At 49.8% G+C, this 27,192-nt stretch overlaps 1 protein-coding gene and 1 long non-coding RNA gene across 6 annotated transcripts; one reads left to right on the top strand and one right to left on the bottom strand.

Moving 5' to 3' along the window:
- Positions 1-1,241: 1,241 nt before the first annotated feature.
- On the top strand, positions 1,242-22,977 carry Flywch1 (FLYWCH-type zinc finger 1). Of its 5 annotated transcripts, none has more exons than XM_006524082.4 (9): positions 1,242-4,357; positions 5,444-5,537; positions 12,454-12,796; positions 13,178-13,606; positions 14,656-15,165; positions 15,305-15,568; positions 18,962-19,225; positions 19,828-20,118; positions 21,909-22,975. In XM_006524082.4, the coding sequence occupies exons 3-9, from the start codon at positions 12,544-12,546 to the stop codon at positions 21,929-21,931; spliced, it is 2,034 nt and encodes a 677-aa protein (XP_006524145.1). In that variant the 5' UTR covers positions 1,242-4,357; positions 5,444-5,537; positions 12,454-12,543; the 3' UTR covers positions 21,932-22,975. The 5 variants fall into 5 exon arrangements, with proteins under 5 accessions (XP_006524145.1, NP_001344922.1, NP_001344923.1 ...); NM_001357993.1 differs by having other exon boundaries at positions 4,170-4,357; positions 5,440-5,537; positions 21,909-22,977; NM_001357994.1 differs by lacking the exon at positions 5,444-5,537 and having other exon boundaries at positions 4,170-4,357; positions 21,909-22,977.
- Positions 21,707-26,536, bottom strand: 9530082P21Rik (RIKEN cDNA 9530082P21 gene). Its single transcript, NR_015472.2, has 3 exons — positions 26,062-26,536; positions 25,673-25,971; positions 21,707-24,094 (listed from the first exon to the last, which is right to left on the bottom strand). It is a non-coding gene; the product is annotated as an RIKEN cDNA 9530082P21 gene (long non-coding RNA).
- Between the last annotated feature and the right edge of the window lie 656 nt (positions 26,537-27,192).

Genomic DNA, 27,192 nt, shown 5'->3' with positions numbered 1-27,192 from the left:
AATATTGCTGTTCTGCTCCAATCCTGGAAGCTAGCTCTTTTGTCCTAATTCTGCTTTTTAAATAGAGTCCACTTTGGTTTCTCTTTTGCCGTGTGCTTTTGGTTGTCTGGTTTTGTCAGATGGTCAGTGGATCTGGGCAGGGTGTGGTAGTTATTCCTTTATCCCAGCATTTAGGAGACTGAGGTGATGGGACAGGACCTGAGGTTAGGGAGCTTGCTCAGTCGGCAAATGTTTCTGCTGCTCAATTGTGAGGACTGATTTCTAGCAGTCCCCATTGGAGGAGGTAGATAAAGGACTGAAGGAGCTGAAGGGGTTTGTAACTCCATAGGAAGAACAACAACCAGACACCCCCCCCCCAGCTCCCAAGGACTAAACCACCAAGGAGCACACATGGAGGGACCTATGGCCCCAGCTACATATGTAGCAGAGGACGGCCTTGTCGGGCATCAATGGGAGGAGAGGCCGTTGGTTCTGAAGGCTCGATGCCCCAGTGTAGAGGAAATCGAGGGCAGGGAGGTGGAAGTGGGTGAGTGAGTGGGTGGGGGAACACCCTCATAGAATCAGGGGGAGAGGGTGTGGGATAGGGGTTTGGGGGCAGGGAAAGGGGATAACAGTTGAAATGTAAATTAAAAAAAATTACCAATTTAAAAAAAATAGAAATTTTAGGGCTGGAGAGACTGCTCTTCTAGAGGTCCTAAGTTCAATTCCCTGCAACCACATGGTGACTCACAACCATCTGTAATGGAGTCTGATGCACTCTAATGGTGTGTGTCTGAAGACAGCTACAGTGTACTCATATAAAAACAAAAATAAATCTTTTTTTTTTTTTTTTTGGTTTTTTGAGACAGGGTTTCTCTGTATAGCCCTGGCTGTCCTGGAACTCACTTTGTAGACCAGGCTGGCCTCGAACTCAGAAATCCGCCTGCCTCTGCCTCCCGAGTGCTGGGATTAAAGGCGTGCGCCACCACGCCCGGAATAAAAATAAAACTTAAAAAAACAAAAAAGGAAACAAAACAAAACATGATGCTGTGGTTCGGTCCTATAACCCCAGGGCTCTATAGGTAGGAAGATCTCTGCAGCATGTTGGCAGTCGGTCTAGCCAAATCAACAAGCTTCAGACAGTAAGAGACCGAGGTGCAAAAAATAAGAGGGAACGCAATTGAGGAAAGCACCCAATTTTGACTTCTGGCCTCCACACACGGGACACGCCCACAGGGACACACACACACACACACACACACACACACACACACACACACAAGCCTGAGGGCAGAGTTGAGAGAATGACTAGAGAGAAGCCAGGGAGAAGAGGAGCCCAACAGGAACAAGGCTACCCTAACCTTTGTGTGCAAACTCCAGCCTATGTATCTAGCCTATGGGCTAGAGTGGCCCGCTCTATCCAGTTCTCCTAAATCTTCACTCAGGGACTCTGTCTCACACTTGTTTTGGTGACTACATAGATGGGGGCGCGCTCTCGCGCCGGTCCAGCATCTCTAAAGAGCACGGGTTGTGAGCGCCTCCTGGAGTGCGGTCCTGGATTACCACTCTCAGTTCTGCAGTGGCAGAGCAAGGGCTCGCTCCTTAAAGGTACGTGGCTTCTTGCACGTATAGTGTATTAGATTTATTGCCCCCACTTCCTGCCCCATTCCCACACTACATAAACTAACACTACCAGGGAAGGAATCTCTGTCTATTTGGGCTACTGAATTTCTCAGTGTAAAGACCATAAGGAGCAAACAGTGCATGGGAAGGAGAGCTGAGAGCCCAGATTTGAGATTATCATATTGCAGAGGGCTTATAGTTCCGCTCATGTACAGAATAGATGTGTGGATAACAGTAGACCTGTGGGTGCGGGGTGCTGCATTAACTCTGAGGTGAAGGGACAGCAAGGCAACCGTGGAAGCCTGCTAATCCCAGGACGGTTTCAGCTATGTTAAAAGCAAGAAAGAGGTTCAAGGCAGAGCAAGCGTCCTCCCTGGGGGAGAAATCCTCCTGCTTCTGCCTCCCAATTAGTGGGATTACAGGTGAGCCATCACCATCCCTGTTCTTAAACTTCGGCTTTCAAAACAGGGCTCCTTGTGTCCTCAAACTCCTGATTACTCTTCCCTTACCTCCCAAGTAGCTAGGAGTCCAAATGTGGACCATCATACCAGGCCAAACTGGCATTATTCTGTGTTTGAGGTTGTCTCAAAATCCTCAAGGGATGGGATTGCAGATGTGGCCACCACACTCAATTTTGTTTGTTTTCAAAGATCTGTCTGCCTGTCTATTTATTTACTTATTTGTTAGCTATTTGAGACAGGATATCTCACGCGTATGAGCATCTGCCTGCATGCATGTGTCTATAATATGTACATGCCTGATTTTAGAGGAGGCCAAAGAGGGTGTCAGATTTCCTAACTGAATTTTGTCCTCTGTAAAGAGCTGTTTAAGTGCTGAGAATCGCTAAGGCAGTGGTTCTCAACCTGTGGGTCACAACCTCCCTGACAAACCTCTATCTCCAAAAATATTTACATTATGGTTCATAACTAGCAATATTACAGTTAGGAAGTAGCAACAAAAATAATCGTATGGTTGGGGGTCACCACGGTATGAGGAACTGTATTAAGGGGTCACGGCTTTAGGAAGGTTGAGAGCCACTACCTAACAGTGTTTCTTTTCAAAACGGTTTGTTTTTGGAGACAGTCTATGAAGAATCAGCTTCCAGGACTCGCTGTGTAGCCCAGGATGGCCTCATTCTCCTGCCTCTGTCTCCGCAATTCTGAGTTTACAGGCTTGCCCCGCCACACAGGGCTTCCCATTTTCTCTCTAAAAGTTAAAAGTTTTTTAACTTTTAGATTTCTGAAACCAAAACCAAAACCAAAACCCTTATCTTTCTCTTCTACTTACTTATTCACCTATATTGTTGTTTTTAAAACCCAGGGTCTCATGTAGCTCAGGCTTGCCTTACATTCACTATGTAGCTGATGAAAGACTTGAATTCCTGATTCTCTTGCTTCTGTTTCATTTGTGCCACACACATTCAGCTCCTGGATTCTTATTTAAATATGCGATCTGTTATTGTCACTATTTCAAATCTCAGATAGTCCTGGATTGGGAGAGGGGGGTATCTAAGGGTTTCAACGTGCTGCATAAGAATGTTCTTTGGAGGGCTGGCGAGATGGCTCAGTGGTTAAGAGTGCCGACTGCTCTTCCGAAGGTCCAGAGTTCAAATCCCAGCAACCACATGGTGGCTCACAACTATCCGTAACGAAATCTGATGCCCTCTTCTGGAGTGTCTGAAGACAGCTACAGTGTACTTACATATAATAAATAAATAAATCTTAAAAAAAAAAAAGAATGTTCTTTGGAACTGGCTCAGTTATGAAGACCATTGGGCTGCTTCCAAAGGACCCAGCCTTGATATCCAGCACCCACATGGTGGTTCATAACTCTGGGCAACTCCAGGAGATCCTATGCCCTCTTTTGGCCTCCACAGGCACCAGAAATGCACATGGTGTACAGATACACATGCAGACAGAACATCCAAATACATTTTAAAAATACACTTAAAATATGTCAGAGTTATGTTTTTTAAAAAATAAAAAAGAAAGGAAGGAAGGAAGAAAACTGGGTGGCAGTGGCGCATGCCTTTGATCCCAGTACTCACCGTGCTAGGGTGGCAGAGGCAGGCTGATCTCTGAGTTTGAGGCCAGCCTGGTCTATAGAGAGCATTCCAAGACAGCCAGGGCTACGGAGAGAAACCCTGTCTTAAAATAAAAATAAAAATAAAAAATAAAGAAATAAAATACTTAAAATGTAAAAAAGAAAGTTCTGAAGGTCACAGGCCTAAAGACGCACTTAAGCCAAAGCTACAACTTCGTAAGAATGCAGTCAAATCCTATAAAAGTCCTGTTCTCTCTATCAATAGCGCTGTCATCCTTTTAGTGATGACTCCCAGCCTGCATCCTTGCTACAAATTCACCTGTCGCCCCGCCCTCCCGGATGCAGTAGCGGGACCATGGGTTGTCCCGCCTTCTTCCTTGTTAGTAGACCCGCCCCTGATGCTGATTGGCTAGGGTGTCAAGTTGACACTGCGCAGAGAAGACCCGGAGAAGTGGTATCCGCCTCAGGAATGGCTCCGCGCCTCTGCTGCGCATGCTCGCTAGTAGTTTCTAGGCTTCCCAAGCAGGCGTCTCGCGGGGGCGCGCGCGCGGGCACGGGCTCGCTCCCCAGGGGGCAGTTGGCGGCGGGAGCGGGCGGCGGGGTCGTGGTTCCTAGAGCAGCCCCGGCTGCTAGGCCGGCGCCTGCGTTGGCGGACACTCACACGAAGGATCGGGTGGCTCAGCCGCCGGAGAGGCAGGGCCCGCTGCCGTCGGTGAGGACGGGCCCCTGCGGGCGGGAGGGTCGGACCAGCGGAGCGATGCCTGGTCCGGCTATCCTGGGGTCGCGCCCGGTGCTGGGGAGGGGCCCCAGCTCTGTAGCTCGGGCATGGGGTGCTTCTTTGTCGGACATCCACGATGCGCCTCCTTTCTACCTGATCTCTCCATCAACCCACTCGACTCCTGTACCGATCTTAACACCTCTAAATCCGGGACCACACATTCGCCCATCTTCCTTGAACCGTGTCCACCCATTGCATGTCCATCCAGCTCTGTCCTCCGTCGCGGCCCATCCTTGGCGGCCGCAGGTCCCAATGACCTTGCACTTTTTGCCGGTTGTTACCCCTCCTCGTTCAGACTATAGGTTGCCCATTGTGGCTTTCAAACTTTGTGACGCATTCTAGACTGAGAAAGATGTTTTATGTGTATATTCTGTGCCTGAAGATAGATTTCGTGAATCGCAAGTTTAAAGAGAGTCGCTTACCAATCTCACATGACGCAGATCTATTTAGGCTGTGTTCTAATTCATTCCTTTCTGTTCCGTTCCATTCCATTCCAAATGACTGACTTGCTAACCCATTGATTCAAGACCTAGCTTATCTGACAGTTTTAAACCCCCCTTTACTCCTTACTCTACAATCAGATAACCATCCCCAAGAAAGATCTTTTTGTTATGATGTTTTGTTTTTAACTTCTTTGCTTTCCAGGGTCCTTACCATTGCTGGGGCTTGGTTTAGATTTCTGGTATGTTTATCTCATTGTTCTCCCAAGTGCCACTAGTCTGACTTGTGGGAACAAAACAGCATATGAAGTAGAGGAGAGCTGATAATACATGCTCACTTATGCAGATGAAGATGGCTTTGCTGGGGGAGGGATGTGAAGCTGAATTGTTAGGTAAAGGAATCCGTCTAGCCAAGATTCTCATCTAGGAGGATTGCGGAAATCTATCAGTTGGCTTCCCACATCTCATGTGGGTTTTCCTTATCATTCTGAGTGTGTGTTTGTGTGTCTCTGTGCATGCATACACAAGGCTGTTTATCACTCTCTGCCTTATTCCTTTTTGTTTGTTTGTTTCAAGACAGGGTTTTTCTATGTAGCCCTCATCTGTGGGCTTCAGGTGGGCCTCAAATTCACAGAGCTCCTCCACCCCCTGCCTCCTGAGTGCTGGAATTAAAGGTATGTATCACCATGTCCTGCTGCAGCGTCTGCATTGCTGAATCGCTTTGGAACAGTATCCTCAGTTCACTGTCCCATCCCTCCTCTCCACCAGGAGTATTGGTTCCCCGGTGACTTGAGAAAAGAGGTGGTAGTGGGTTTTATTTAGTACATAAAGCCCAAAGGTGCCAATAAACATCGTACCCTGCCCATCCCAGGGAAATGAGATCAGGTCTAGAATGGCACCAGTGCAGAGCTTGTGAAACTCCACATTAGAAGTCTGGAGATGCCGGGCGGTGGTGGCTCACGCCTTTAATCCCAGCACTTGGGAGGCAGAGACAGGCGGATTTCTGAGTTCCAGGCCAGCCTGGTCTGCAAAGTGAGTTCCAGGACAGCCAGGGCTATACAGAGAAACCCTGTCTCAGAAAAACCAAAAAACAAACAAACAAACAAACAAACCCCAACAACAAAAAAAGAAGTCTGGAGATTGTTCCCACCTTCTCCTGTCCCCAGAGTGATGCTTGCACACAGACTCCCAGGGTGTGATGGAAGGAAGCTGAGGAGTACTGTGTCTAGTCTGTGTTGTAACCACAGGGTTTATTAACCAGGTAGAGTGCTCTGCTCTGTCTGTCTCAGGACTCGTGGAAGAGGCTGGTGGGAGAGAAGCCACTGAAATCATGTAGAACATTTCTTACTTTAAAAAAATTTTTAATTAAAAAAAAATGGTTTGAGGCCAAGATTTTGTCATGCTATTTAAAATGGTCTTGAGATCCTGGACTCAAGTGACCTCCTGCCTCAGCCTCTCTGTAACAGAGATTATAGGTGTGAACCACTATGCCCAGCTCAGGAGGGTTTTGTTGTTTGGGGTGGGTTTTTTTTTTGGTTTTTGGTTCTTTTGGTTATTATTTATTGGTTGGTTGGTTGGTTGTGGTAGGGTCTCACTGTATTGCCCTGACAGGCCTGAAATTCCTTGTATAAACCAGGCTAGCCTCTACCAGAGATCCTCCTGCCTCTCTTCCACATTGCTGGATTAAAGGGATATGCTACCATACTTGTTGTCTTCAGGACTTTTTTTTTTTAATAGACAACAGGGCCTCCTTTTTCCTTTGCTCAGGACCCCGCTGAGCTTGGGTGAGGAACTGGACTTGTGAATGCTTTATGCACATGGATGAATCTCACTCACAGTATCTCATTCACTACTGGAGGGGTGGGGATCAGAGGAAGAAGCCAGGAATAGATCTACCATCTTATTTTTTGAGACAGACCCTCACACTGAGCCTGAAGCTCACAGTTTCAGCGAGGTTGGGTGGCAGCAAGTTCCTGAGATGTGCCTGACTCGGCAACCCAAGTCTAGGCTTACAGGCAGGCATGTGACCCTTCCCATAGGTGCTGGGGAGTTGAGCCTCAGTCTTCACACCTGTACAGCACTCACTCTTACCCACTGAGTCGTCTCCCATGCACCACTCTTCCTACTTTGCAAGTGAGATTAGCTAGAAAAGGTTTGGAGCTTGGCCCAAGTCTCCTGTCCAGCAAGGAGCATGGCAATGTAATTTATCTCCCATGTAAAGGTAACTGTTGCCTCTGCTCCTAGCTGACAAGAGAGGCATCTGACTTTCAGGATTTTAGTTAGACATTAGGGACTGGACCTAGTTATGTCTGAAAGGCACTGGGTAATTTCGAATATTTCAGGGCTTCTTGCCGTGCCTTGAGCAGCTGTGACCAGCAGCAGGGCCATGTGTCAGAGCAAGCCAGGGGAGTGCCGTAGTCACCCAGCTCTGTGACCTGAGTACTGAGGGAGGAGAGGTGGAAAGAATAATCACAAACTTTAAATGTATGAGTACACTGTCACTGTCTTCAGACACACCAGAAGAGGGCATCAAATCCCATTACAGATGGTTGTGAGCCACCATGTGGTTGCTGGGAATTGAGCTCAGGACCTCTGGAAGAGCAACCAGTGCTCTTAACCACTGAGCCATCTCTCCAGCCCCCAGACCACAAACTTTAGACTCTTGATGTCCTGTTCACACTGATCTAACCTGGAAACACTGTTTTCTTCACAGACTTGTATTGAGTGAGAAGTTGGTGTTACAAATTGAGTACATTAAAGCCTACTTCATCAGGCAAACGAAATGATACAAGGCTGGGGGCACTCCATAGTCTTAGCACTTAGAGGTAGGGAAAGGAGGATCGGGCACTCAGGGCCAGCCACAGCTAAGTCATGCATTTGATGCCAGCCTGGGCAGATCTTGAGTTCCAGGCCAGCCTGATCTATATAGTGAGACCTGGTCTCAAAACAAGTAAAAAAATAATAATCCTAAACAAAGGAATGCTGATATCTCAACAGATAAGTCTTGCTGCCTAGCCGAGGGCCTGTTTAGATAACCAGACTCTGTCTGGCCATAAAGAATTGACTGTAGGGGCTGGTGAGATGGCTCAGTGGGTAAGAGCACCCGACTGCTCTTCCGAAGGTCTGAAGTTCAAATCCCAGCAACCACATGGTGGCTCACAACCATCTGTAACAAGATCTGACGTCTTCTGGAGTGTCTGAAGACAGCTACAGTGTACTTACATATAATAAATAAATCTTTAAAAAAAAAAAGAATTGACTGTAGCATATCCTTTGACCTCTGTCACATGTAAGCAAATGTATGCACATATGCACATAGACAATAAATACAAGGTAATTTATAGTTAATTTTTTTAAACTGAAATAAGGTTGAGAGACATGGCTCAGATGGTAAAGCTCTCCCATTCAAGCATGAGGACCAGGGTTCGTGTCCTAGCATTCACATAAGACAGGACGTGGCACCAACCATCTGTAATCCCAGCCCTGTGTGAGAGGGGAGGCAGGAGAAGCTCAGGACTCTTCATACACAAGCTAGCCTGGCATTCCTTTCACAGTAGCAAGAAATCCTTCCTCAGTGAGCTGAAGGCAAACACTGATGCCAAGGTGGTTATTTGCCTTCCACATACACACCGTGATGCGCTTGCCCACACTTACATTCAAGCATACGTGTGTACAGTCAATGTATATTCATACAAAGACACAAAGGTAAACAAAACCCAAACACGGGATTTTATAGAGAACACCCACATCCCTATCAACATGAATGTCAACATCTTATACTTTTTATCTGGTTTTTATTTTTCTAGTGCTTGTGTGATGGGAGAGAGGGTCTCATACCATGACATTGGCGTGAAGCCCACTAGGCACCTCTTTCAGTCTCTATGTGCTGGCCTGCTCTGATTGTTTATGAACAAATCCAGAGAGACTAATTTTTCTTTTCCTCCCCTATCCCCCGAGAGAGAGTTTCTCTGTGTAGTACCCCTGGCTGTTCTTTTTTTTTTTTTTTTTTAAGATTTATTTATTTATTATATGTAAGTACACTGTAGCTGTCTTCAGACATTCCAGAAGAAGGCGCCAGATCTTATTACGGATGGTTGTGAGCCACCATGTGGTTGCTGGGATTTGAACTCAGGGCCTTCAGAAGAGCAGTAAGTGCTCTTAACCGCTGAGCCATCTCACCAGCACCCCCCCCCCCGCCCCGGCTGTTCTTGAACTTGCTTTATAGATCAGGTTGGCCTGAAACTCTTAGAGATGGGCCACCACTGCCAAGTGACTGATTTTTTTCTTGCTGGCTTCTGTCACTGAGGGTATTAAAGAAGCCAAATATGAGCCAGGCATGGTGGCACATGCCTTTAATCCCAGCACTTGGTAGGCAGAGGCAGGTGGATTTCTGAGTTCCAGGACAGCCTGGTCTACAAAGTGAGTTCCAGGACAGCCAGGGCTATACAGAGAAACCCTGTCTCGAAAAACAAAAAAAAAAAAGAAGCCAAATATGGAGTTTCATGCCTTTAATCTCAGCATTCGGGAGGCAGAAGCAGGAGGATCTCTGTGAATTCGAGGCTAGCCTGGTTTATATAGGAGTTCCAAGACAGGCTATAGAGAGGCCCTGTCTCCAAAATAACCAGGGGGCATTGTGTTTTGGGGATGGAGTCAGGGCCTCACACCTGGAGAACAAGCACTCAGACACTAAGCTCAATTCCCCAGCCTCTTCAGAACTGAAATTCTCCACCAGGGAGACATCACCAGTTGTTCAGAAGATGTGAGGGAAATGGAATATGGCAGGTGGTTCTTGTACGCATGGTGAAACACGGCATGAAATTTACCACTGAAACCATTGTTATTGGTCTGTTTCATTGGCACATGTGTGTCATGAAAACCCCATCCCAGTTAAACACTTATGCCTGCTCTCCCTCACCAGCCCTGCTTGTTGCCCTCAGACCCCGCTTGGCCTGTACACCACACTCGTGCCTACTTATACTGTTTTTCCTTTTCGGGTTTTCCAGACAGGGGTTCTCTCTGTAGCCCTGGCTGTCCTGAAATTTGCTCTGTAGACCAGGCTGGCCTTGAATTCACAGAGATGGGCCTGCTTTGGCCTCCCCAGTGCTGGAGTTAAAGGCATGCACCACCTAGCCCTTTGCTTTCTCTTAACTTCTTTTGTTTTTTATTGTTGTTGTTGTTGTTGTTTTCTCCTTTACATGTGAAGGTAGGAGTCATTGCTCCTGTGTAACGGTACTCTCGAGTTTTAGTGTTTGCTAGGGTTAGTCACCATATCTAGTTGCCTGTATACCTGAGTGGAGGGGCTTGGGATCATAACACAGGCTGGTACCCCAAGCCCTTTAAAGGGTGAAAGTAAGCATAGTCCCTCAAGTCTAGATCGAGTCAGTTGCAGAGACCAGCCTCTTCTGGGATCTTTCTATTTTATGGGAGCGTCTTCACATCTTTTGGGATAAGTCCTGGAAGCTTGATAAAGAGAAGCTTTGCTGAGAAGTCCATACAGCCTGCTCTCCGATCAGGGAGCAGCCCTCAGAGAATGAGGGCTTTCCTGTCATGCCAGCCTCGACTGAGGAGGCAGAGGGACCCACAGGATCTGGCTCCCCGTGAGTCATGCAGGCACAGGCGTCTGTAAGGCCTCCATGGAGCTGGTGGTCAGGGAGCCTGGCCCTGGTGGATGGGATTTCTTGAATTTAGAGGTAAAGACACAAGGCAGAGTGCAAATGAGTCTCGGATCCTCACCTTCCAGGGCAAGGGGGAAGTCAGTTGATTCCTGGACCTAAGCAACATGGGAACTGAAGGGTGCTACATCTGGTAGGCAAAGCCTCCAGCTTTCCTGCCACAAAATTACCTAAGGGGTCTTTGCATAGGTCCAAGGTCCTTAGCATCCCATGAGAGGGGCAAGCATTGTTGTCTCTGGGACTGGACTGGGCTCCTGACCTGCCACTGTTATGCTGGGTATGACCTACAGGCAACACCAACTGGAAAAGGCTATTAGGGATCCAGTGCTCTTCCAGCCTTAGGCCACAGTTGTCCTGTTGGACACCAGAGATGACCCCGCCTTTGGGAAGCTGATGCAGGCTCCTAGACCAGGGATCCATGGGTCAGAAACAGGGGACCAGGAGGCACTGGACCCAGAGAACTTGTGGGTACGAGCAATGAAGCTAAAAATGGGTCTGGAGGGATGCTTAATGGGACTAAGAGAACTTAATGTTCTTGCAGAAGAGCCAAAGGTGCACATATATACACATACATGTAAAATGAATAAAGGTGCACATACATACATATACATACATGTAAAATGAATAGATAATGGCTGGAGATGACTTGGTGGTTAGAGCATTGAAATGTTCTTTCAGAATACAGAAGTCTGATTCCCATATCACCCATATCATTGGGTCATTGGGTCACAACCACCTTCGACTAGAGTTCCAGGGAATCTGATCTCACACAAACACACACTAAATCTGCTGGGCATAGTGGCATAGCCTTTAATCCCAATACTAGAGAGGCAGAGGCAGGCTAATCTTGAGTTAAGGCCAGCTTGATCTGCATAGTTCCATTACAGCCACAAGTACATAGACCTGTCTCAAAACCAAAACCAAACAAAAATCCCCCAATAATTAATAAAAATAAATCTTTAATTTTTCTTTAAACAGGGTATCACTATGTAGTCTTGGCTAGCCTGGAACTCAGAGATTCGAATGTCTCTGCCTCCTGAGTGCTGGAATTAAAGGTGTATATTACTGAGCTTTAAAAAAAAATTAGAGAATCTAAAATGTCTGGAGTGCTACAGTCTTGTTTAATGGCTCTTACTGAAAGGTGAGACACCTTGCTAACTCCATATTACTCAGTCGTTTCAGAGATACAGAAAGGTTAGCCCACCCTGGGCTGCTACTCCAGATCTGACCATCTTTGTCCAGACTGGAGGCCTGGAACCTTGCCCCTGGCCAGCCAGGGCAGCACCAAGACAACAATTGCAAGGTTACTCTGGCTGAGCTGAGGTCTCCAGAGTAGGTCAGAGGATAAGCTGTGTGAGCCCAGAGGGTCACATTTCCCCAGGGCTAGACTTTGGCCTTCTGACATGCAAAGTACCAGTACTCACTGGCCTGGGTTCTTTGAGACAGGTTCCCAGCATTGAGGTAAAGGGCACAAGGTCAAAGACAGCCCAGGTAGGCACCCAGGTACCTGAGCAGGCACAGTGGGATTTCAGCCTCTTCATTCTCCGGCGTACCCAGTTTCAGTACCTCTCTCCTTACTTATCCTAGTAGCTGTTCACCTTGTAGTACTGATGCTGGAAGGGCTCTGTGCTGGACATTGATGAGGCTTCTAAGGTAGAAACTCAGTAACTTAGCATGTTAGTCAGTGGCAGCCCCAGAGAGGCACTTCCTGTGCAGTCAGTTTACACGTGACAGGGAGGTTTGGGTGGGGCTGTCGGGAAAGGTCCTGATAGAGCATGGCCCAGGTCCCTTTCCTCTTCAGCCTCTCAATCCCACGGTACCAAGCAAGGTCCATATCCCCGAGCTCCATCCCTGCTCCATTCGTTAGAGCCCCAGGCCCAGGAGCCCCCTCCACTGACTGCCTTGGCTCTTGTCTTAGGACGGAGGCTCTGGACTCCCACATTCTGAAGAGAGACCCATCTGCCAGAGGGCTGAAGGTGGCCTTGAGGGCCATGCTCTGGGTCTCAGGATGCCCCTGCCTGAGCCCAGTGAGCAGGACTGTGAGAGCCTGAGAGCTGGCCAGGAGCCATCTGTTGGAGCCAGGAAGCCTCAAGAGTCCTCCAATCTGGTCCCGGCCAGGGATAAAGAGAGACCCAAGCCGACAGATGTCGCGTCCCAGGAGACGTCTAGCACTGCAACCCTACCGAACAATACTCTCCAGGTTGCACCAGTCAAGAAGCAAGGACGGATAATTCACCGGAAACGTAGTAGGGTAGATGCAGGTGAGATTCCCTAGCCCTGCCATCCTGGCTCTGGCAAATCTGTTGACCTGCATACCCATCTCCATCCATATCCAAGGGTGATTTTGGATACCCCAGTCCTTCTAGTTGACTCGTAGGCTCTAAGCACTTTTAGTGTTCTGGGCACTTGGCCCTTTCTTCCAGGTTCATGAGAACTGCAGCTGTACGCAGAATTCTCTAAATTCCCTAAACCCCTTTCCTTACCACAAAAGCATCTTTTAGAACCTGGGCTAGCCTGGCAGCTAGGAGCCCAATAAAGCATTCTGCCCACAGGACCCTGACCTATTCCAAGACCCATTCCCTGGGGCCCCTGACTTTGAGCCTTGCTCTAGAAAAGCTAATCCAGACTTTTTATGCCCCCAGTTCCTCCCCAGCCTCTGGAGTTCCTGAAGACCCCATTTGGGGGCCGCCTTCTGGTGCACAAGTCATTCCTGTACAAGCAAGAGAAGGCTGTGGGGGACAAGGTGTACTGGAAATGCCGCCAGCACTCAGAGCTAAGCTGCCGGGGACGGGCCATCACCCGTGGCTTTCGAGTCACAGAGATGCGGGACCACTGTCACCCACCTGAGAAGGAGGGCCTGGACAGGAAAAAGCGCCACAGGGGAAGGCCGCCCAGCTCAGCCCTGCCTGAGGGCGCTGAAGTCCAAGAAGATGAAGTGAGCCTATGGTTGTACCCTGTGGAGCCAGAACCTACTCCTCAGCCAAGCATTGAAACCCCAGAGGAGGAGCAGGGGTACCGGTCCCTGGCACTGCAGAGCCTGCCTCCCAAGAAACGCCCTACACCAGGAGTGGGTGAGTGAGTATGCGGCCTCTCCTTGTTTGGGGTAGGAAAGAACCCTCAGATCCTTCACTCCCAAAGGAAATGTGGGGTTTCAAATGGGTTCTCAAAATGTGCTGTAAGTCAAAAATATAAATGCATCCATGACAACATTAGTCCACAGGTCAGACGGCTCTGTGGTCAAGGGATCCTAGGGCCTTTCAAGTTTTCCACTGTAGCAGAGCCTGTTACGGTGCCCAGAAATCTACATACCAATGGGCAGGCTTTTGTGATTCTGGAATAAAGTTTGGACAGGGTTCCTAGCAGCAAGGTTTGGCTTTGAGTCCCAGGTTCAAATTCAGCCCCACAGATAAAGGACTGTAGCTTCAGAATTCACATGAAGTCTGGGGTCTCTGGAGTTTGCGCCTGAAGCAGGTTGTGGCAACTTGGACTATTGAAGAGCTTGTGGGTTGATAATAATCGTGTCGTATTCTGCACTGCCTAGCTAGGTGAGAGGTGGCATCATAGAGGTGGTATGCTCATAGAGTAAGTAGGTGTGGCTTCCAGAAGCTCAGAGTCTCCTGACCCACAAGGATCTGAGAGTCTGAGTGGCTGTACTGGTGGGAGGGGAGCTTCTTTTCAGTATGTGTCTGTTAAGATTATTTGAAGGTGAGCCTACAGTATTCAAGGGGGTGGGGGGCGCTAGGGATGTTACTTGGTGACACTTGCCCTGCATGCTGGAAGCCTTAGGCCTAATTCTATACACTGTAAAACACAAAACTAGATAAAAAATTTTTAGACAAACCCTAGAAAAATATGGACAAGAGTGACCCAGAACATAATCTGCTGACTCAGCGCCCTGCTTGGCCCCCTCCCATTGTGGTGTGAACTGTGAACTGAGTCTCACTGACTTGGAGAAGGAATTCTTGTTCCTCTTGGGTGGCTTGGTGGAAATGGACTGGGCTTCACACATGCCCAGCTCAGGGAAATATGTCAACATCTGGGAAGAAAGTACATGGTGGTTCCTCCTGGGACCCCGGACTCTTGCCCTCAATGTGGTGACTTCCCTGGGTCTTTCCTCTAGTACGGTATCGGCCTCTTGAGTTCCTGAAGACTTGCTATGGGGGTACCTTCCTGGTTCACCAGTCCTTCCTCTACAAGCGGGAAAAGACGGTAGGAGGCAAGGTGTACTGGACCTGCCGGGAACATGCAGTCCATGGCTGCCGTAGCCGAGCCATCACCCAGGGCCAGCGTGTGACAGTGATGCGCAGCCATTGCCACTCACCTGACATAGAAGGCTTGCAGGCCCGGCGACAGCAGGAGAAGACCATAAAGAAGATACAGGCAAGGCGAATTGGGGCTGGGGACTTGGAGGATTGCGATGACATAGAGGACTCACTGCTGCAAGGAGTGGACAGCCTGTTCTACCGAAGAGGGCAGGGCACACTGACTCTCAGTAGGTCCAAGTCCAAGTCCAAGTCCAAATCCAGGTCCAAGTCCAAGTCCAAGTCCAGGTCCAGGTCTAGAAAACGAGCAAAGAAGCAGCAGGAATCCTCGCAGGAGCCCCCCGAGGAGGACCAGGATGTAGACCCCAGTGAGTCTTACATTTAGGGGCTTGCTTCAGTTTGGGAGGGGATGGCCAACCTTCTCAACCTACCTTCTCCCCAACCCCCATGCTGTCTTACTGTGCATCCTCTGCTCTTAGCCCTGACTGTCTGTCCTGTTCCCTGCAGGAGGCCCAGAGTTCCTAAAAACCCCTCTAGGGGGCAACTTCCTGGTGTATGAGTCCTTCCTCTACAGACGGGAGAAAGTGGCTGGTGAGAAGGTGTACTGGACCTGCCGGGACCAGGCACGCATGGGTTGTCGCAGCCGCGCCATCACTCAGGGCAGGCAGGTGACTGTGATGCGAAGCCACTGTCATCCACCAGACCTGTTAGGATTGGAGACTCTGAGGCAGCGGGAGAAACGCCCAGGCCCCTCTCAGTGGGATGGCCCAGGTACCTGGCAGGGGTGGGGGTGGGGGACCCTATAGCTTTTTCTCTTGTTACACATGTCCTGTCCTTGTCCTTCCTTCTGTAAATATTCTAGAAGTCACCATCCTCTCATCCTCTCTTCTTCTTTTTTTTTTTTTCTTTTTTGGTTTTTTGAGACAGGGTTTCTCTGTGTAGCCTTGGCTGTCCTGGAACTCACTCTGTAGACCAGGCTGGCCTCGAATTCAGAAATCCGCCTGCCTCTGCCTCCCGAGTGCTGGGATTAAAGGTGTGCACCACCACGCCTGGCTACCATCCTCTCTTCTATATTCTTCCCACCCCTTGTGCCCCAAACTCAGTCCATCTGGGTATGGCTCTCGTGGGTCCCTCCTCACCAGCCTACTTAGTCTTCCAGGCTGAAACCTGATAAACCTAGTCTCTCATCCTCTGACACTTTAGGAGTTGTCAGTAGAGGCTACCAAGTGTAGAAGGCCAGGTCCTCATTCCTACAGCACAAACAGGGCCACGGTCAGGGTCACAGTCTAGAAGCTGAGAGAGCTGAGCCTCTCTCCAGCTTGGTTGCAGGGAGATGATACAGGACATACTCCCAGCCTATGCATTCTACTCTAAGCATTTCTACCATCGTTAATCCATTTAATCTATTTTTCAATTTCCTTGTTACCTGCTGACTTACAACCAGAGGAAGTGATTTAGACTTGCTATATTTTTTTGAGTAGGTTTTAGACTTTTTGTTTAGTTTTTGGTTGTTGTTTTGTAGGTTTTTTGTTGTTTTTAGATTTATTTATTATGTATACAGTGTTCTGCCTGTATGTATGCCTGCAGGCCAGAAGAGGGCACCAGATCTCATTATAGATGGTTGTGAGCCACCATGTGGTTGCTGGGAATTGAACTCAGGACCTCTGGAGAAGCAGCCAGTGCTCTTAATCTTTGAGCCATCTCTCCAGCCCTTTGTTTTATATTTTGAAGCAGGGTCTCAACTCTGTAGCCCTGGATGGACTCCAGCTCACAGCAGTCTGCTTACCGGTGTGTGCACACATGCATATGCACATGCACACTGTGGCATGCATGCGTTGGTTTAAGGATAACATGAACGTGTCAGTTCTCCCTTCTCCCTGCGGAGTGAACCGCAGGAGTGAACTGACGGGCTCAGAGCAGGTGCTGTTATTTTCTGAACTATCTCATTATCATAGCTGCCCTTTGTTCTTCCTGAGCTCTACCCCTGCTGAGCTGGAGCCCTGCCCATCTCCGCTCCCTGTGTGCTCCCCCCACTGTCCTGAAGCTGCTATGTGTGCCTCTTCTTCTAGGAGCCCATCACTGCCTCCTTCCCTCTCTGCTGTCTGCCATGCATTACATCACCGGCAGCAACAAAGCTTGCTGAGCCCTGCTGCAGCCTTGCCTGGGGTTGACACCACGCCTGGCTATCACCTGGATCCCCTTAGTCAGATGCCCTGTCTCTGGGATTTTATTTATTTATTTTGGTCCCCTCCTCTCTTTTGGCTTAGGTGGTCCTGGAGCCTCTCATCTTGGAGAAGCCATTTGAGACCCTGCTCATTTGAAGCTGTTGATAATTTCCCCCACACACTTGCTCGGCAGTGTGGCTTTGTGAGAGCCCCAGGCTACACCTTAACATTTTACAGTTCACTGCCTCTGCCTGTTCTGCTAGTGTACTGTACCATTTTTATTTCCTGAAAACCATTTCTTTTCTTTGAATGTTCATGTGTATAGCTGTTTTGTCTGTGTGTATGTGTACGTACCATCTGTGTGTCTGCTGTCCATTGAGTCTGTGCTTGGTACCTGTGGAGGCCAGAGGAGGGCATCAGATTCCCTTGAACTGGAATTACAGATGGTTGTAAGTGTGGGTGCTAGGAATTGAACCCAGGTCCTCCAGAGCAGCCTCTACTCTTTTTTTTTTTTTTGGTTTTTTGAGACAGAGTTTCTCTGTGTAGCCCTGGCTGTCCTGGAACTCACTTTGTAGACCAGGCTGGCCTCGAACTCAGAAATCCACCTGCCTCTGCCTCCCGAGTGCTGGGATTAAAGGCGTGTGCCACCACCACGCCCGGCAGCAGCCTGTACTCTTAACTGCTTAATTTCCATCTCTTCAACCCTTTCCTGACAAACATTCTAATCTCAAATGGCTTCTCCACTGTGGGAGGAGGTGGACCATTCCCCACAGCCACGAGGCTTAGTCTCCTTAGTGTGATGTCTGCTTTCCTCTTGGCATCTGGGATGCTTTTCTCTGCAGATGGCCCTTACCTCCTGGCCTCCTTCCCCACCTTTCTAGGAGCTCCGGAGTCAGATGCGATGCCTCTACTCAAGACCTCGGCCTCTCAGGGCTGCTCCTCAGCTTCTGTCATCCAGTGACTCAGTAGTCTGTCACTGTCTTCCGTGTTTCCATGCTTAGTGCGTTCAACTGCTTTCCTAGTGCAAAGCCCCAGAGTCCACATTCTGCCACAAAGCCGCAAGGTCAGGACTGTCAGTGCCACACCCGAGTCCGTGGCACCAACTCTGCCTTAGCCAGTGTTCTGTTGCCATGAACAGATGCTATGACCATGGCAGCTCTTATAAAAGAAAGCATTTAATTGGGGCTTGCTTACGGTTTCAGAGATTTAGTTCCTTTTTGTCCTGGCTAGGAACATGGGGGTGCACAGGCAGAAATGGTGCTGGAGGAGTAGCTGAAAGTTCTACGCTTAGATCTACAGGCAACAGGAAGAGACAGAGCCACTGGGGCTAGCTGGGGCTTCTGAAACCTCAAAACCCACCCCAACAAGGCCATACCCCCCAATCCTTTCAAATAGTGCTACCCTCTGGTGACCAAGCATTCAAATCTCTGAGCCTACGGGAGCCATTTTTATTAAAACCACCACAGCAGCCCTGGTGCCTGGTCAAAGTAAGGACAAGAGAGGCAGGCATAAGACAAGTGGGCAGGGCCAGGCTGTCCTTCAGGTTCCTCCTACCTCCGTAGCTCAAGCCCAAACCCAGCCTAAACACACATACACAGTCCATGAGTCCTGAGACTCGAGCGCTGAGCTGAGCCGAGCCGCTCTTCCCTGGACTCACTCTCACGGCTATGGAGATCTGCCTGCTGGTCTGCAGGGCACCTGGTACACAGGAGCAAACAAACACCCCACCTCCTTCCTCAGCTAGCTTCATAGAAAACTTCACCTGCAGGGCCTGGCCTGGCCAGTCTCCAGCCTCAGGACAAGCAGACCCTGGCACCTGAGGAGTGTGGGGTTTGAAGACAGGGCTATCTCACTGTGAGCAGGAAGAAGGCATAAAGTGGGTGGTAGGGTCTCTCCAAGGTGTATGGTGTTCTTGGCTATGAAAATGGGAATATTCCCCACCCAAGGCCAGGTTCAGTTCCCGTGTACCTTCCCTGATTATTCTTTTGTTTCTTTACAGAAGGGCCTGAGTTCCTAAAGACCCCTCTAGGAGGCAGCTTCCTGGTATATGAGTCCTTCCTCTACAGACGGGAAAAAGCAACTGGTGATAAGGTGTACTGGACCTGCCGGGACCAGGCACGCATGGGCTGTCGCAGCCGAGCTATCACACAGGGCCAGCGGGTGATGGTCATGCGCAGGCACTGCCACCCACCGGACATGGGTGGCCTGGAAGCCCTTCGGCAGAGGGAGAACTTCCCTAACCTGACCCACTGGGAAGGCCCAGGTATGTGGAGGGAGTGTGGCTTCTCATTGCCCAGCAGCACCCCAGCCCCTTTCCAGGAGCTGTGCTAAGAGACACTGGCTCTAGAAACAGTGGGGGTGGTGGGCCAGGGTGGTATGGCTGTCAGTCACTAGAAGGGCACACATATATGACTGAGCAGTATGTCTGAGCCCTAGAGACCCTCTCTCCCCCTCCCCCCTACACCATCCCATCTGGGCCTCTCTTCTTTACCTGTCTTCTCCCTGGGCCTCTTCTGCTCTAGCTGATGGCCAGGGGAATGACAGACCCTCAGTACAAATACCAGATGAACCTCTGGTGGTCCAGCCAGGCCCCACCTCTGTCAGGGGGTCTCCCAGCAAGCACAGAGTTCGTGGTCTGGTGAGGCTTCTAGCAGAGCTCCAGGGATGGCCCGGGCAGGAAAGGAAGGCAGTACAGACTAGAGAGTCAGGACCATGTCTGAGTATTAGTCCCCAGAGCCCTGAGGAGCAGGGAGAGGAATGGAAGCAGGGACCAGAGTGAACCCTCCTGGGATTACAGTGAGCAGAGAGCCCTGTGGCCGCGGGCTGGGACTCCACTGGTGCCCTCACAGTGACTCTGCCTTACAGAGCCCCTGCAGCCACTGGAGTTCCTGCGGACATCCCTTGGAGGCCGCTTCCTGGTGTATGAGTCCTTCCTGTACAGGAAGGAGAAGGCTGCTGGTGAGAAAGTGTACTGGATGTGTCGAGACCAGGCTCGGCTGGGCTGCCGCAGCCGAGCCATCACCCAGGGCCGGCGGGTCATGGTGATGCGGAGCCACTGCCACCCACCTGACCTGGCTGGCCTGGAGGCCCTGCGGCAGCGGGAGAAGGCCCCCAGTGCAGCCAAGAAGAAAAAGAAGAAGAAGAAGAAGAAGAAAGGTATACACTGAGTGACCAGGGCTTTTGCCTAACTTGTGCATTTTCAGAACCTTTGCCTCTCATTTCCTCTGGTCCCTTCCCATTGCCATGAAACTGTACCTGCTTCTTCCTGGGCCTTTGCCCAGCAATCTTTCCAAACCCATCTTCCTCTCTTATTCTGAGACAGCTCAACACTTAGAGCTGGTTGTCTCTTGAAAAATTTAATGAAAAATATAGACTACCACAAAAGAATGCAAATAATGTTGTGTGTTTGACTACAGGTACCACATACATAAAGTTTGTAAATAATTTTATTTCATGGAAAATTTGTTTTCATGGAAAAAGTGTTAGTGCCTCATGCCATTAATCCCAGCACTTGGGAGGCAGAGGCAGGCAGATTTCTGAGTTAAAGGCCAGCCTGGTCTACAGAGTGAGTTCCAGGAAAGCGAAAGCTATCCAGAGAAACCTTCTCTTTAAAAAAAAAAGGGGGGGGGTTGGAGAGATGGCTCAGCAGTTAAGAGCACTAACTGCTCTTCCAGAGGTTCTGAGTTCAATTCCCAGCAACCACATGGTGGCTCACAGCCATCTGTACTGGGATCTGTTGCCCTCTTCTGGTATGTTTGAAGAGAGCAATGGTGTACTCGTATACATAAAATAAATAAATAAATCTTTAAAAAAATTAAAATAATACACTAGGTTTAGTGGCATATGCTTTTAATCCCATCGCCACAGAGAGAGAGGCAGGCAGATTTCTATGAGTTCAAGGCCAGCCTGGTCTACATAGAAAGACCTTGTCTCAATAAATTAATAAAATGATGAATAAAACAGCCATAGGCTATTACAGATAACATTTATTGGTATGAAAACAACTTCAGTGATTTATTTAATGAATTACTAGAGGGAGGAACTGGAAATACAGCTCAGTGGTAGAACACCTGCCTAGGATGTGTGAGACCCTGCATTTAATACCCAGAACCACAAAACTACCCCAAGAGTGACACAGGTTACAAAAACTGATTGAAGAAGAGATTAGAGCAGGAACTGTCGTGGGAGTGGTTCCTCCCTTAAATGACTGTGGTCCTTGTGATGTTGTTCCTCAGCATCACAGTGAGTCAGAAGTACCCAGCCCAGCCACTCTTAACATTTTTGATCCCAAAAGCTGTTTAGGGGTGATTTGTGACCATATATTAGATAACAAAGACCCCCACCTACAGGTCTGCTGGATCTCAGGACAGCCTCCAGGCAATGAACAGGCTTTGTCTTTGCTGAGGAAAAGGACTAGCCGTGCCAGCCAGGCCTGGTGGCGCACTCCTTTAATCCCAGCACTCGGAAGGCAGAGGCAGGAGGATTTCTGAGTTCGAGGCCAGCCTGGTCTACAAAGTGAGTTCCAGGACAGCCAGCTACACAGAGAAACCCTGTCTTGAAAAAACCAAAAAAAAAAAAGAACTAGCCGTGCCTGCAGACCTAGCACCACAGAGGCCAAGACCAACTCCCTGGGCCAGTTGTATGGTCAGTTCCAAGCCTGCCTCAGCTGTATAGTGAGATACAGTCAGCAAACAAATACAAACGAAAAAAACCCAAAATAACTCACACAGAGACCGTAAATATACCTTTAGCGTTTTGTTTGTTTATTTTTTGAGACAGGGTTTCTCTGTATAGCCCTGGCTGTCCTAGAACTCACTCTGTAGACCAGGCTAACCATAAACAAAGATCCACCAGCCTCTGCCTCCCAAGTGCTGGGATTAAAGGTGTGCACCACCATGCCTGGCTTAAATAAACCTTTGTAATGATGCACATTTCTCTGTCATCAGGAAAATCAAAGAGCAAAAACTGAGCAGCCAGTCCTGCTGAAGTGAGTCTTCTCTGGAGCAACAGAGGAGCAGCTGGCACCCCAAATGCTTCCCATCCTTGCAGGCGTTTCCCATCCTTCAGATGCACTTGATGACAACTCTTCCAAAGCACCCAGGACTGTCACATTTCCTCAGAGGTCTCCCAGGAGGAGTGCTTGGACTTTGGGTGGTAACCAAGCTGGATGGGTGGCCTGCAGGCCTGTCCCATGCTGCTCTTACCATCCTGACCTTAGACAGCTGTGGAGAACTGTGTCTGGATGATATACCTCTGCCCTGCTCTGCTCTCCAGGCCTCAGCACCATCTGCTTTCAGAGCACACTGCCTTGCTCAGAGCTTTCCAGTGGGCGTGATCCCGTGTGCGCTCCATGAAGTTCAGCAAAATGCAGTCACCCCAAGCCAGGATATGTGCAGGAACTTCTTGCCACCCTCTGAAGACAGTGCAAGTCACAGCAGGGTTTGTTTTGCTTTGTGGCATCTTTTAGGGGCAGGTGTGAGGCCTGCCTGCTCTTTAGTCTCTTGCTGCTTGCTAAGGCTCACCCAGCTCTGACTGTGGCAGAGCGGAACAGGCTAAAGGCTTCGCTCTACCTCCCTGGCAGACTTGGCACCCTGCGTTCTTTCCCAACTTAAACCTGTGTCCACAGTTCTTGGGAGCCAGCCCAGATGTCAGGAGGAGGTGACACCATGTAGGCATGCTCTAGTGGCAGCGGCACCACTGAGGGTTGCTCACCTGGTGTCGCATGATGCACCAGGTCAGTTAGATGGCATCAAAGCCACCTCCTGTAGAAGAGTTTAGCAGGACTCAGGAGCCATGCCAGCAGTGGCACTCTAATGTCCCCAGGAACGGCAGAATTTCCTGCGTGCTGCACCCTGGCCAGAGCTGTCCTCATCATGTCATAGAGCTGCATGCTCCTCTCCCTTAGCAAACAAGCCGTGGAACAGCCACCCCTGTGGGATAGTAATGGCCTGGTGCCTGCCGCTGTCTTCTGCTCATCTGATTCCCTCAATAAACCCTGTGTAGTCTCATGGTACAGAGCTGCTGTGTGTCAGTAATAGTCTGCGCTGCCACAAACCACATACCGCCTGCCAAGTGCTGGGGACATTGTGGATTTGGTTGGTAACTCATGGGCAATGGTGTTTGCTTGGCCTAGATCAAGACTTGGAGGGGACCTGCTGAGGAGCTATCCCCAGCCCTGGGGAAGGCTTGAAGAGTGGGCCATGTACTACCTCTCAGCTTGAGTTCTTCTGAGCTCATGAGAATGAGTTATAGTGAGCCACAAATGGAAGCAGTGCCCCAAGTGAGCCACAAATGGAAGCGGTACCCCAAGTGAGAGCCACAGATGAAAGTGGTATCCCAAGCAAAGGCCAGGTTTGCCTCTTGAGACGCTGGGCACCTCCTGGGCAGGCAACTCCCCACTTTTCATCTTCGTCATTAACTGGCTCTGATTACCAGCCATCCTGGGCCTCCACCTGAGATTTGTCTCCAGTCAAAAAAAGACAGTCTGAAGGCTGGGGAAACGGCCCACTTAGTAAAGTGCTTACTACATAGCTATAAGGACCTGAGTCAGATTCCCAGCACCTCTGGGGCACATGTCTGTAATCTCAGCACCAGGTAGAGAGAAAGGATTTCAAGTAAAAACTCGATGGTGGGGTTTGATTTGGGTTTATGAAACATGGTTTCTCTGTGTAGTCCTCCTTCTAGGTAGCTGTCCTGAAACTTACTCTGTAGACCAACCTGGCCTAAAACTGAAATCCACCTACCTCTGCCTCCTGAGAGCTGGCGTTAAGGATGTGCCACCACTGCCCAGCAACTGTGGGATTTAATATACATTTCCATCCCTCTACTTCCATCTCACCTGGAGACCAACTACTCACCTTGCAACGGGAGGCTTCCACACCCACTTCTCCTCAGGCCCCTCCTCAGCCCGCCAGTGCAGACTCCACAGTTCCTGCCATGGGGTCCTCTCCCTGGCTGTGTGTGTCAGGTGTGATTACCTCACTTAAGGACCAGACACCAGAGATGTACTTAAGGATGTCTCCAGGGCCCACTTGGTCTTTAGGCCTTCCTCCACTTGCCTCAGCCTACAGCCTCTTGCTCGGGAAGATATCCAGTACTCCAGGGAGACCAATCTTGTTCTTATTCTGCAGGACTGTAATAGACTCAGTGTGACCTTCCTGACCATGGCAGAGGCCCCTGCCAAACAGGAGGGTATTAGAGGCTTGGCACGCTTTCCTGCAGCCCTAGACACTTGTGCCCTGTCCACGCTGGTCTCACTCCACACTGCCCCCAAGCCCACCAGCCTGTCCTGTCCAACACACACTACTGCTTTGAACAATTTACCAAGATCAGCTGCCAAACACTCCCTGTTATTAGCTCATGCCTTTGGTGAACCAGGTCTCTGGGAGGTCTGAACAGTGTCCTTTGCCTGGAGGCACACACAGCTTCAATCAAAGTGGCAGCCCCTAACTAAGGCTGGTAGCTCATCCTCTCCTGTGCAGCTATGGGCAGAAATCTAGACTCCAGACAGTTCACTGGCCAAATCAGGCCCTCTAGGTTCATCACCAGCATCTTTTTTGTTTGTTTTTTGTTTTTGTTTTTGTTTTTGTTTTTTTTGTTTTTGAGAATCAAGGTCTCAAATTCTATGTGCCTATAGTCCCAGTACTCAGGGAATCAAGGTATGAGGATCTCAGATGAGGCCCGATGGGGCTACCTAACAATTTGCACGCCTGCCTGAGCTACATAGCAGACCCCACTGAGAGTTAAGGCCAGGCAGTGCTTTGTTATCCAGGCTGACCTTGAGTCCTAGACCCAAGTCATTCTGCTGCCTCAACCTGCCACATTTAGCTTAGACCACAGGCATGCACCAGTGTTCCTGTCCCCATCTCTTACTTAACTCAGAGACAGTTTAATTAATTAGAGACTATAATTAATCTGCATCAATCCCTCCACCATCTCCACACAGTGTGACATAGTCAGAGAAGAGTGTTGGTGCATGCAGGGTTACGTCTACACTCCAGAGAACTGGCTGGTGAGCCTGTGCATCAGCAGGGGCAGGAATCACTTTCAGATTCGACTTGCCATGGCCTAACTAACCTGCCATTACTAATTCACCCTCCCTGACCCAGGGAAGCTCAGCAAAAAAATAATGAGGTGATCCTGGGTGATCTCAGGAGTCCAGGTCACAGTGGACACAGGGGGCCTGCAGCAGTGTCCTGACCCAGAAAGTTCCACAGGCTTACTGCTCACCAGCCAGGGACCCCTGATGTGCTTCAGTAGGCCCTGCCTTCTCTGGTGCCTGGGCTCAGCCAAGAGAACTCAGGGACTACAAAGGGTGAGATTGCAGTGGCCCTTGCCATGGTCCCAGGAAGGAGCCAGCTGGGACATGAGACCCCAAAGCTCTGCCTGGGCAATGACAGAGATTTGGGGAGTGGAGGTCAGACATAGCTTCCTCTGCCTGCTGAGACATTCATTGGCCACTCGCGAGGGCCTTGTGCTTTTGCTTCTAGTCCATGGCTCCCCTTTGGGTCACAGTGTCACCCCTACCGCACCCCCAGAGGAACAGGCTACTGCTAAGATGGAGTAACCAGGGCCTTGACTTCTTGAGGTGACTCTGGGGAGAGAAAGCCTTGATGCCACAACCCAGAGACAACAGACAGTTCTGCTAGTGTGTCCCCTCCCTCATGCCTGACACCCGAGGGATGAGGATCCAGCCCTCACCCCACATTACCCTCCTCCCATGGATTCAATCCTTCATCCACATTAACAGGTGCAGGGTGCTTGGCCAATACCACGACCTCCTCTGAAACACGGAGGTCTCTTCAGACCCAAAGCCGAGGGGCTGTCCTGGTACCAGTAGGGTCTTCAGAGGGACAGTAGGGAAGGCTGTAGAGGGCCATGAGGCTCTGAAGAGAGGGTCGCCAGCTGGCCCTGACCCGGGCTGTGGATGAAGACAAGCTGTAGCTCTCTCCAGTTTGAGGACACCTCCAGCCCTCATGGCAAGGGCTGCTGGCATCTGGACCTCCAGGCCTGGGCACAGAGAGAGTCATGAGAAAGAGAGGAGAAGGTTCTAAGGAGATGGCTGTGGGCAGAGGCATGGAGTCAGGAGAAGGAAGGTACCTCTTTGAGACAATGGTAAGCCAACGCCAGGAGGGCCAGGAGGGCCAGGACACCAGCAGCAACTGGGACCCCCACAGGCATTTGCAGCTCCCAGCTGGTGCCGTAATTTTCCTGCGGAAAGAGAAGACAGAGTCAGAGGTCTGGGGAAGCAGGACGAGAGAATGGGCAGGATACAGTTCCTACCTTTCTGCTCCAAACCAGCGGACTCTGAAACCAAGTCATGGTGGTTCCTCACCAACTACTGTTGGGTCTCCAGGATCTTCTTCCCAGAGGTCCCCACACCCCTGACACCCCCTCAAGTCAGTCAGTGTAGCAACCACCAGGCGAAGTCTGATTGCAAATGACTGGACAGGGCCTTTCTGTTTAGCCATCTCATCCTTCGAAAGTGAAACCTTTCCTTCCCAGGCCTCCTGTGAGGGAGGGGCAACGAAGAACCAGCATAACCCATAGCCCCAGGTCAGTAGCCGCCCTTCCTGAGAGGCCCCTCCAGAAGAATTTTATGGCTGGAGCAGACAAACTGACTCCACCTCTCAGAATTACCAACCTAGTCCAGAATGGCAAATTCCAATAAATCACCGAGAGTTCTCTGGAAACAGTTCTCTAGCACCCCCTAGAGGCTGGAGGCAGATGTAAATAGCAAAGGTAGCTACCCTCTGTGCCTCCCAGAGGCAAGACTTGCAAAACTGCTGGACACATATTTCCCCAACTGTGGCATCCCAGTAGGGAAACTGAGGCAGAGGAAGCTCAAGAAATTTAGATGAACAAAGTCATGGGTATCCATGGCTGAGTGTTCCCTAGCCCCGACAGGCTGTGAGCACTTATGACAAGCCAGCAGCAGCTTATGTTACAATGAAGGTGAGTGTGGGACTGGTGATATGGCTCAGCGGGTAAGAGCACTGACTGCCCTTCTGAAGTTCCTGATTTCAAATCCCAGCAACCACATGGTGGCTCACAACCACCCGACAAAGGGATCTGACGACAGCTACAGTGAGTGTACTTATGTATAATAATAAAAGTCTTTGGGCTGGAGCGAGCAGGAACTGAGTGATCAGAGTTGACTGGAGCAGACAGAGGTCCTAAAAATTCAATTCCCAACAACCATATGATGGCTCACAGTCATCTGTTCGGCTA

Source organism: Mus musculus, chromosome 17, assembly GCF_000001635.26.
Source record: "Mus musculus strain C57BL/6J chromosome 17, GRCm38.p6 C57BL/6J".
Lineage (NCBI taxonomy): Eukaryota > Metazoa > Chordata > Mammalia > Rodentia > Muridae > Mus > Mus musculus.
Note: the sequence above shows the minus strand (reverse complement) of the source record. Positions and strands in the feature narration are given on the sequence as shown.

Excerpts from the sequence above, each read along its gene's own strand:
- Flywch1 (NM_001357994.1), top strand. The coding sequence starts at position 12,544 with ATGCCCCTGCCTGAGCCCAGTGAGCAGGACTGTGAGAGCCTGAGAGCT. Across the intron at positions 12,797-13,177 it reads ACGTAGTAGGGTAGATGCAG|TTCCTCCCCAGCCTCTGGAG; the intron begins GTGAGATTCCCT and ends TTATGCCCCCAG. Across the intron at positions 13,607-14,655 it reads ACGCCCTACACCAGGAGTGG|TACGGTATCGGCCTCTTGAG; the intron begins GTGAGTGAGTAT and ends TCTTTCCTCTAG.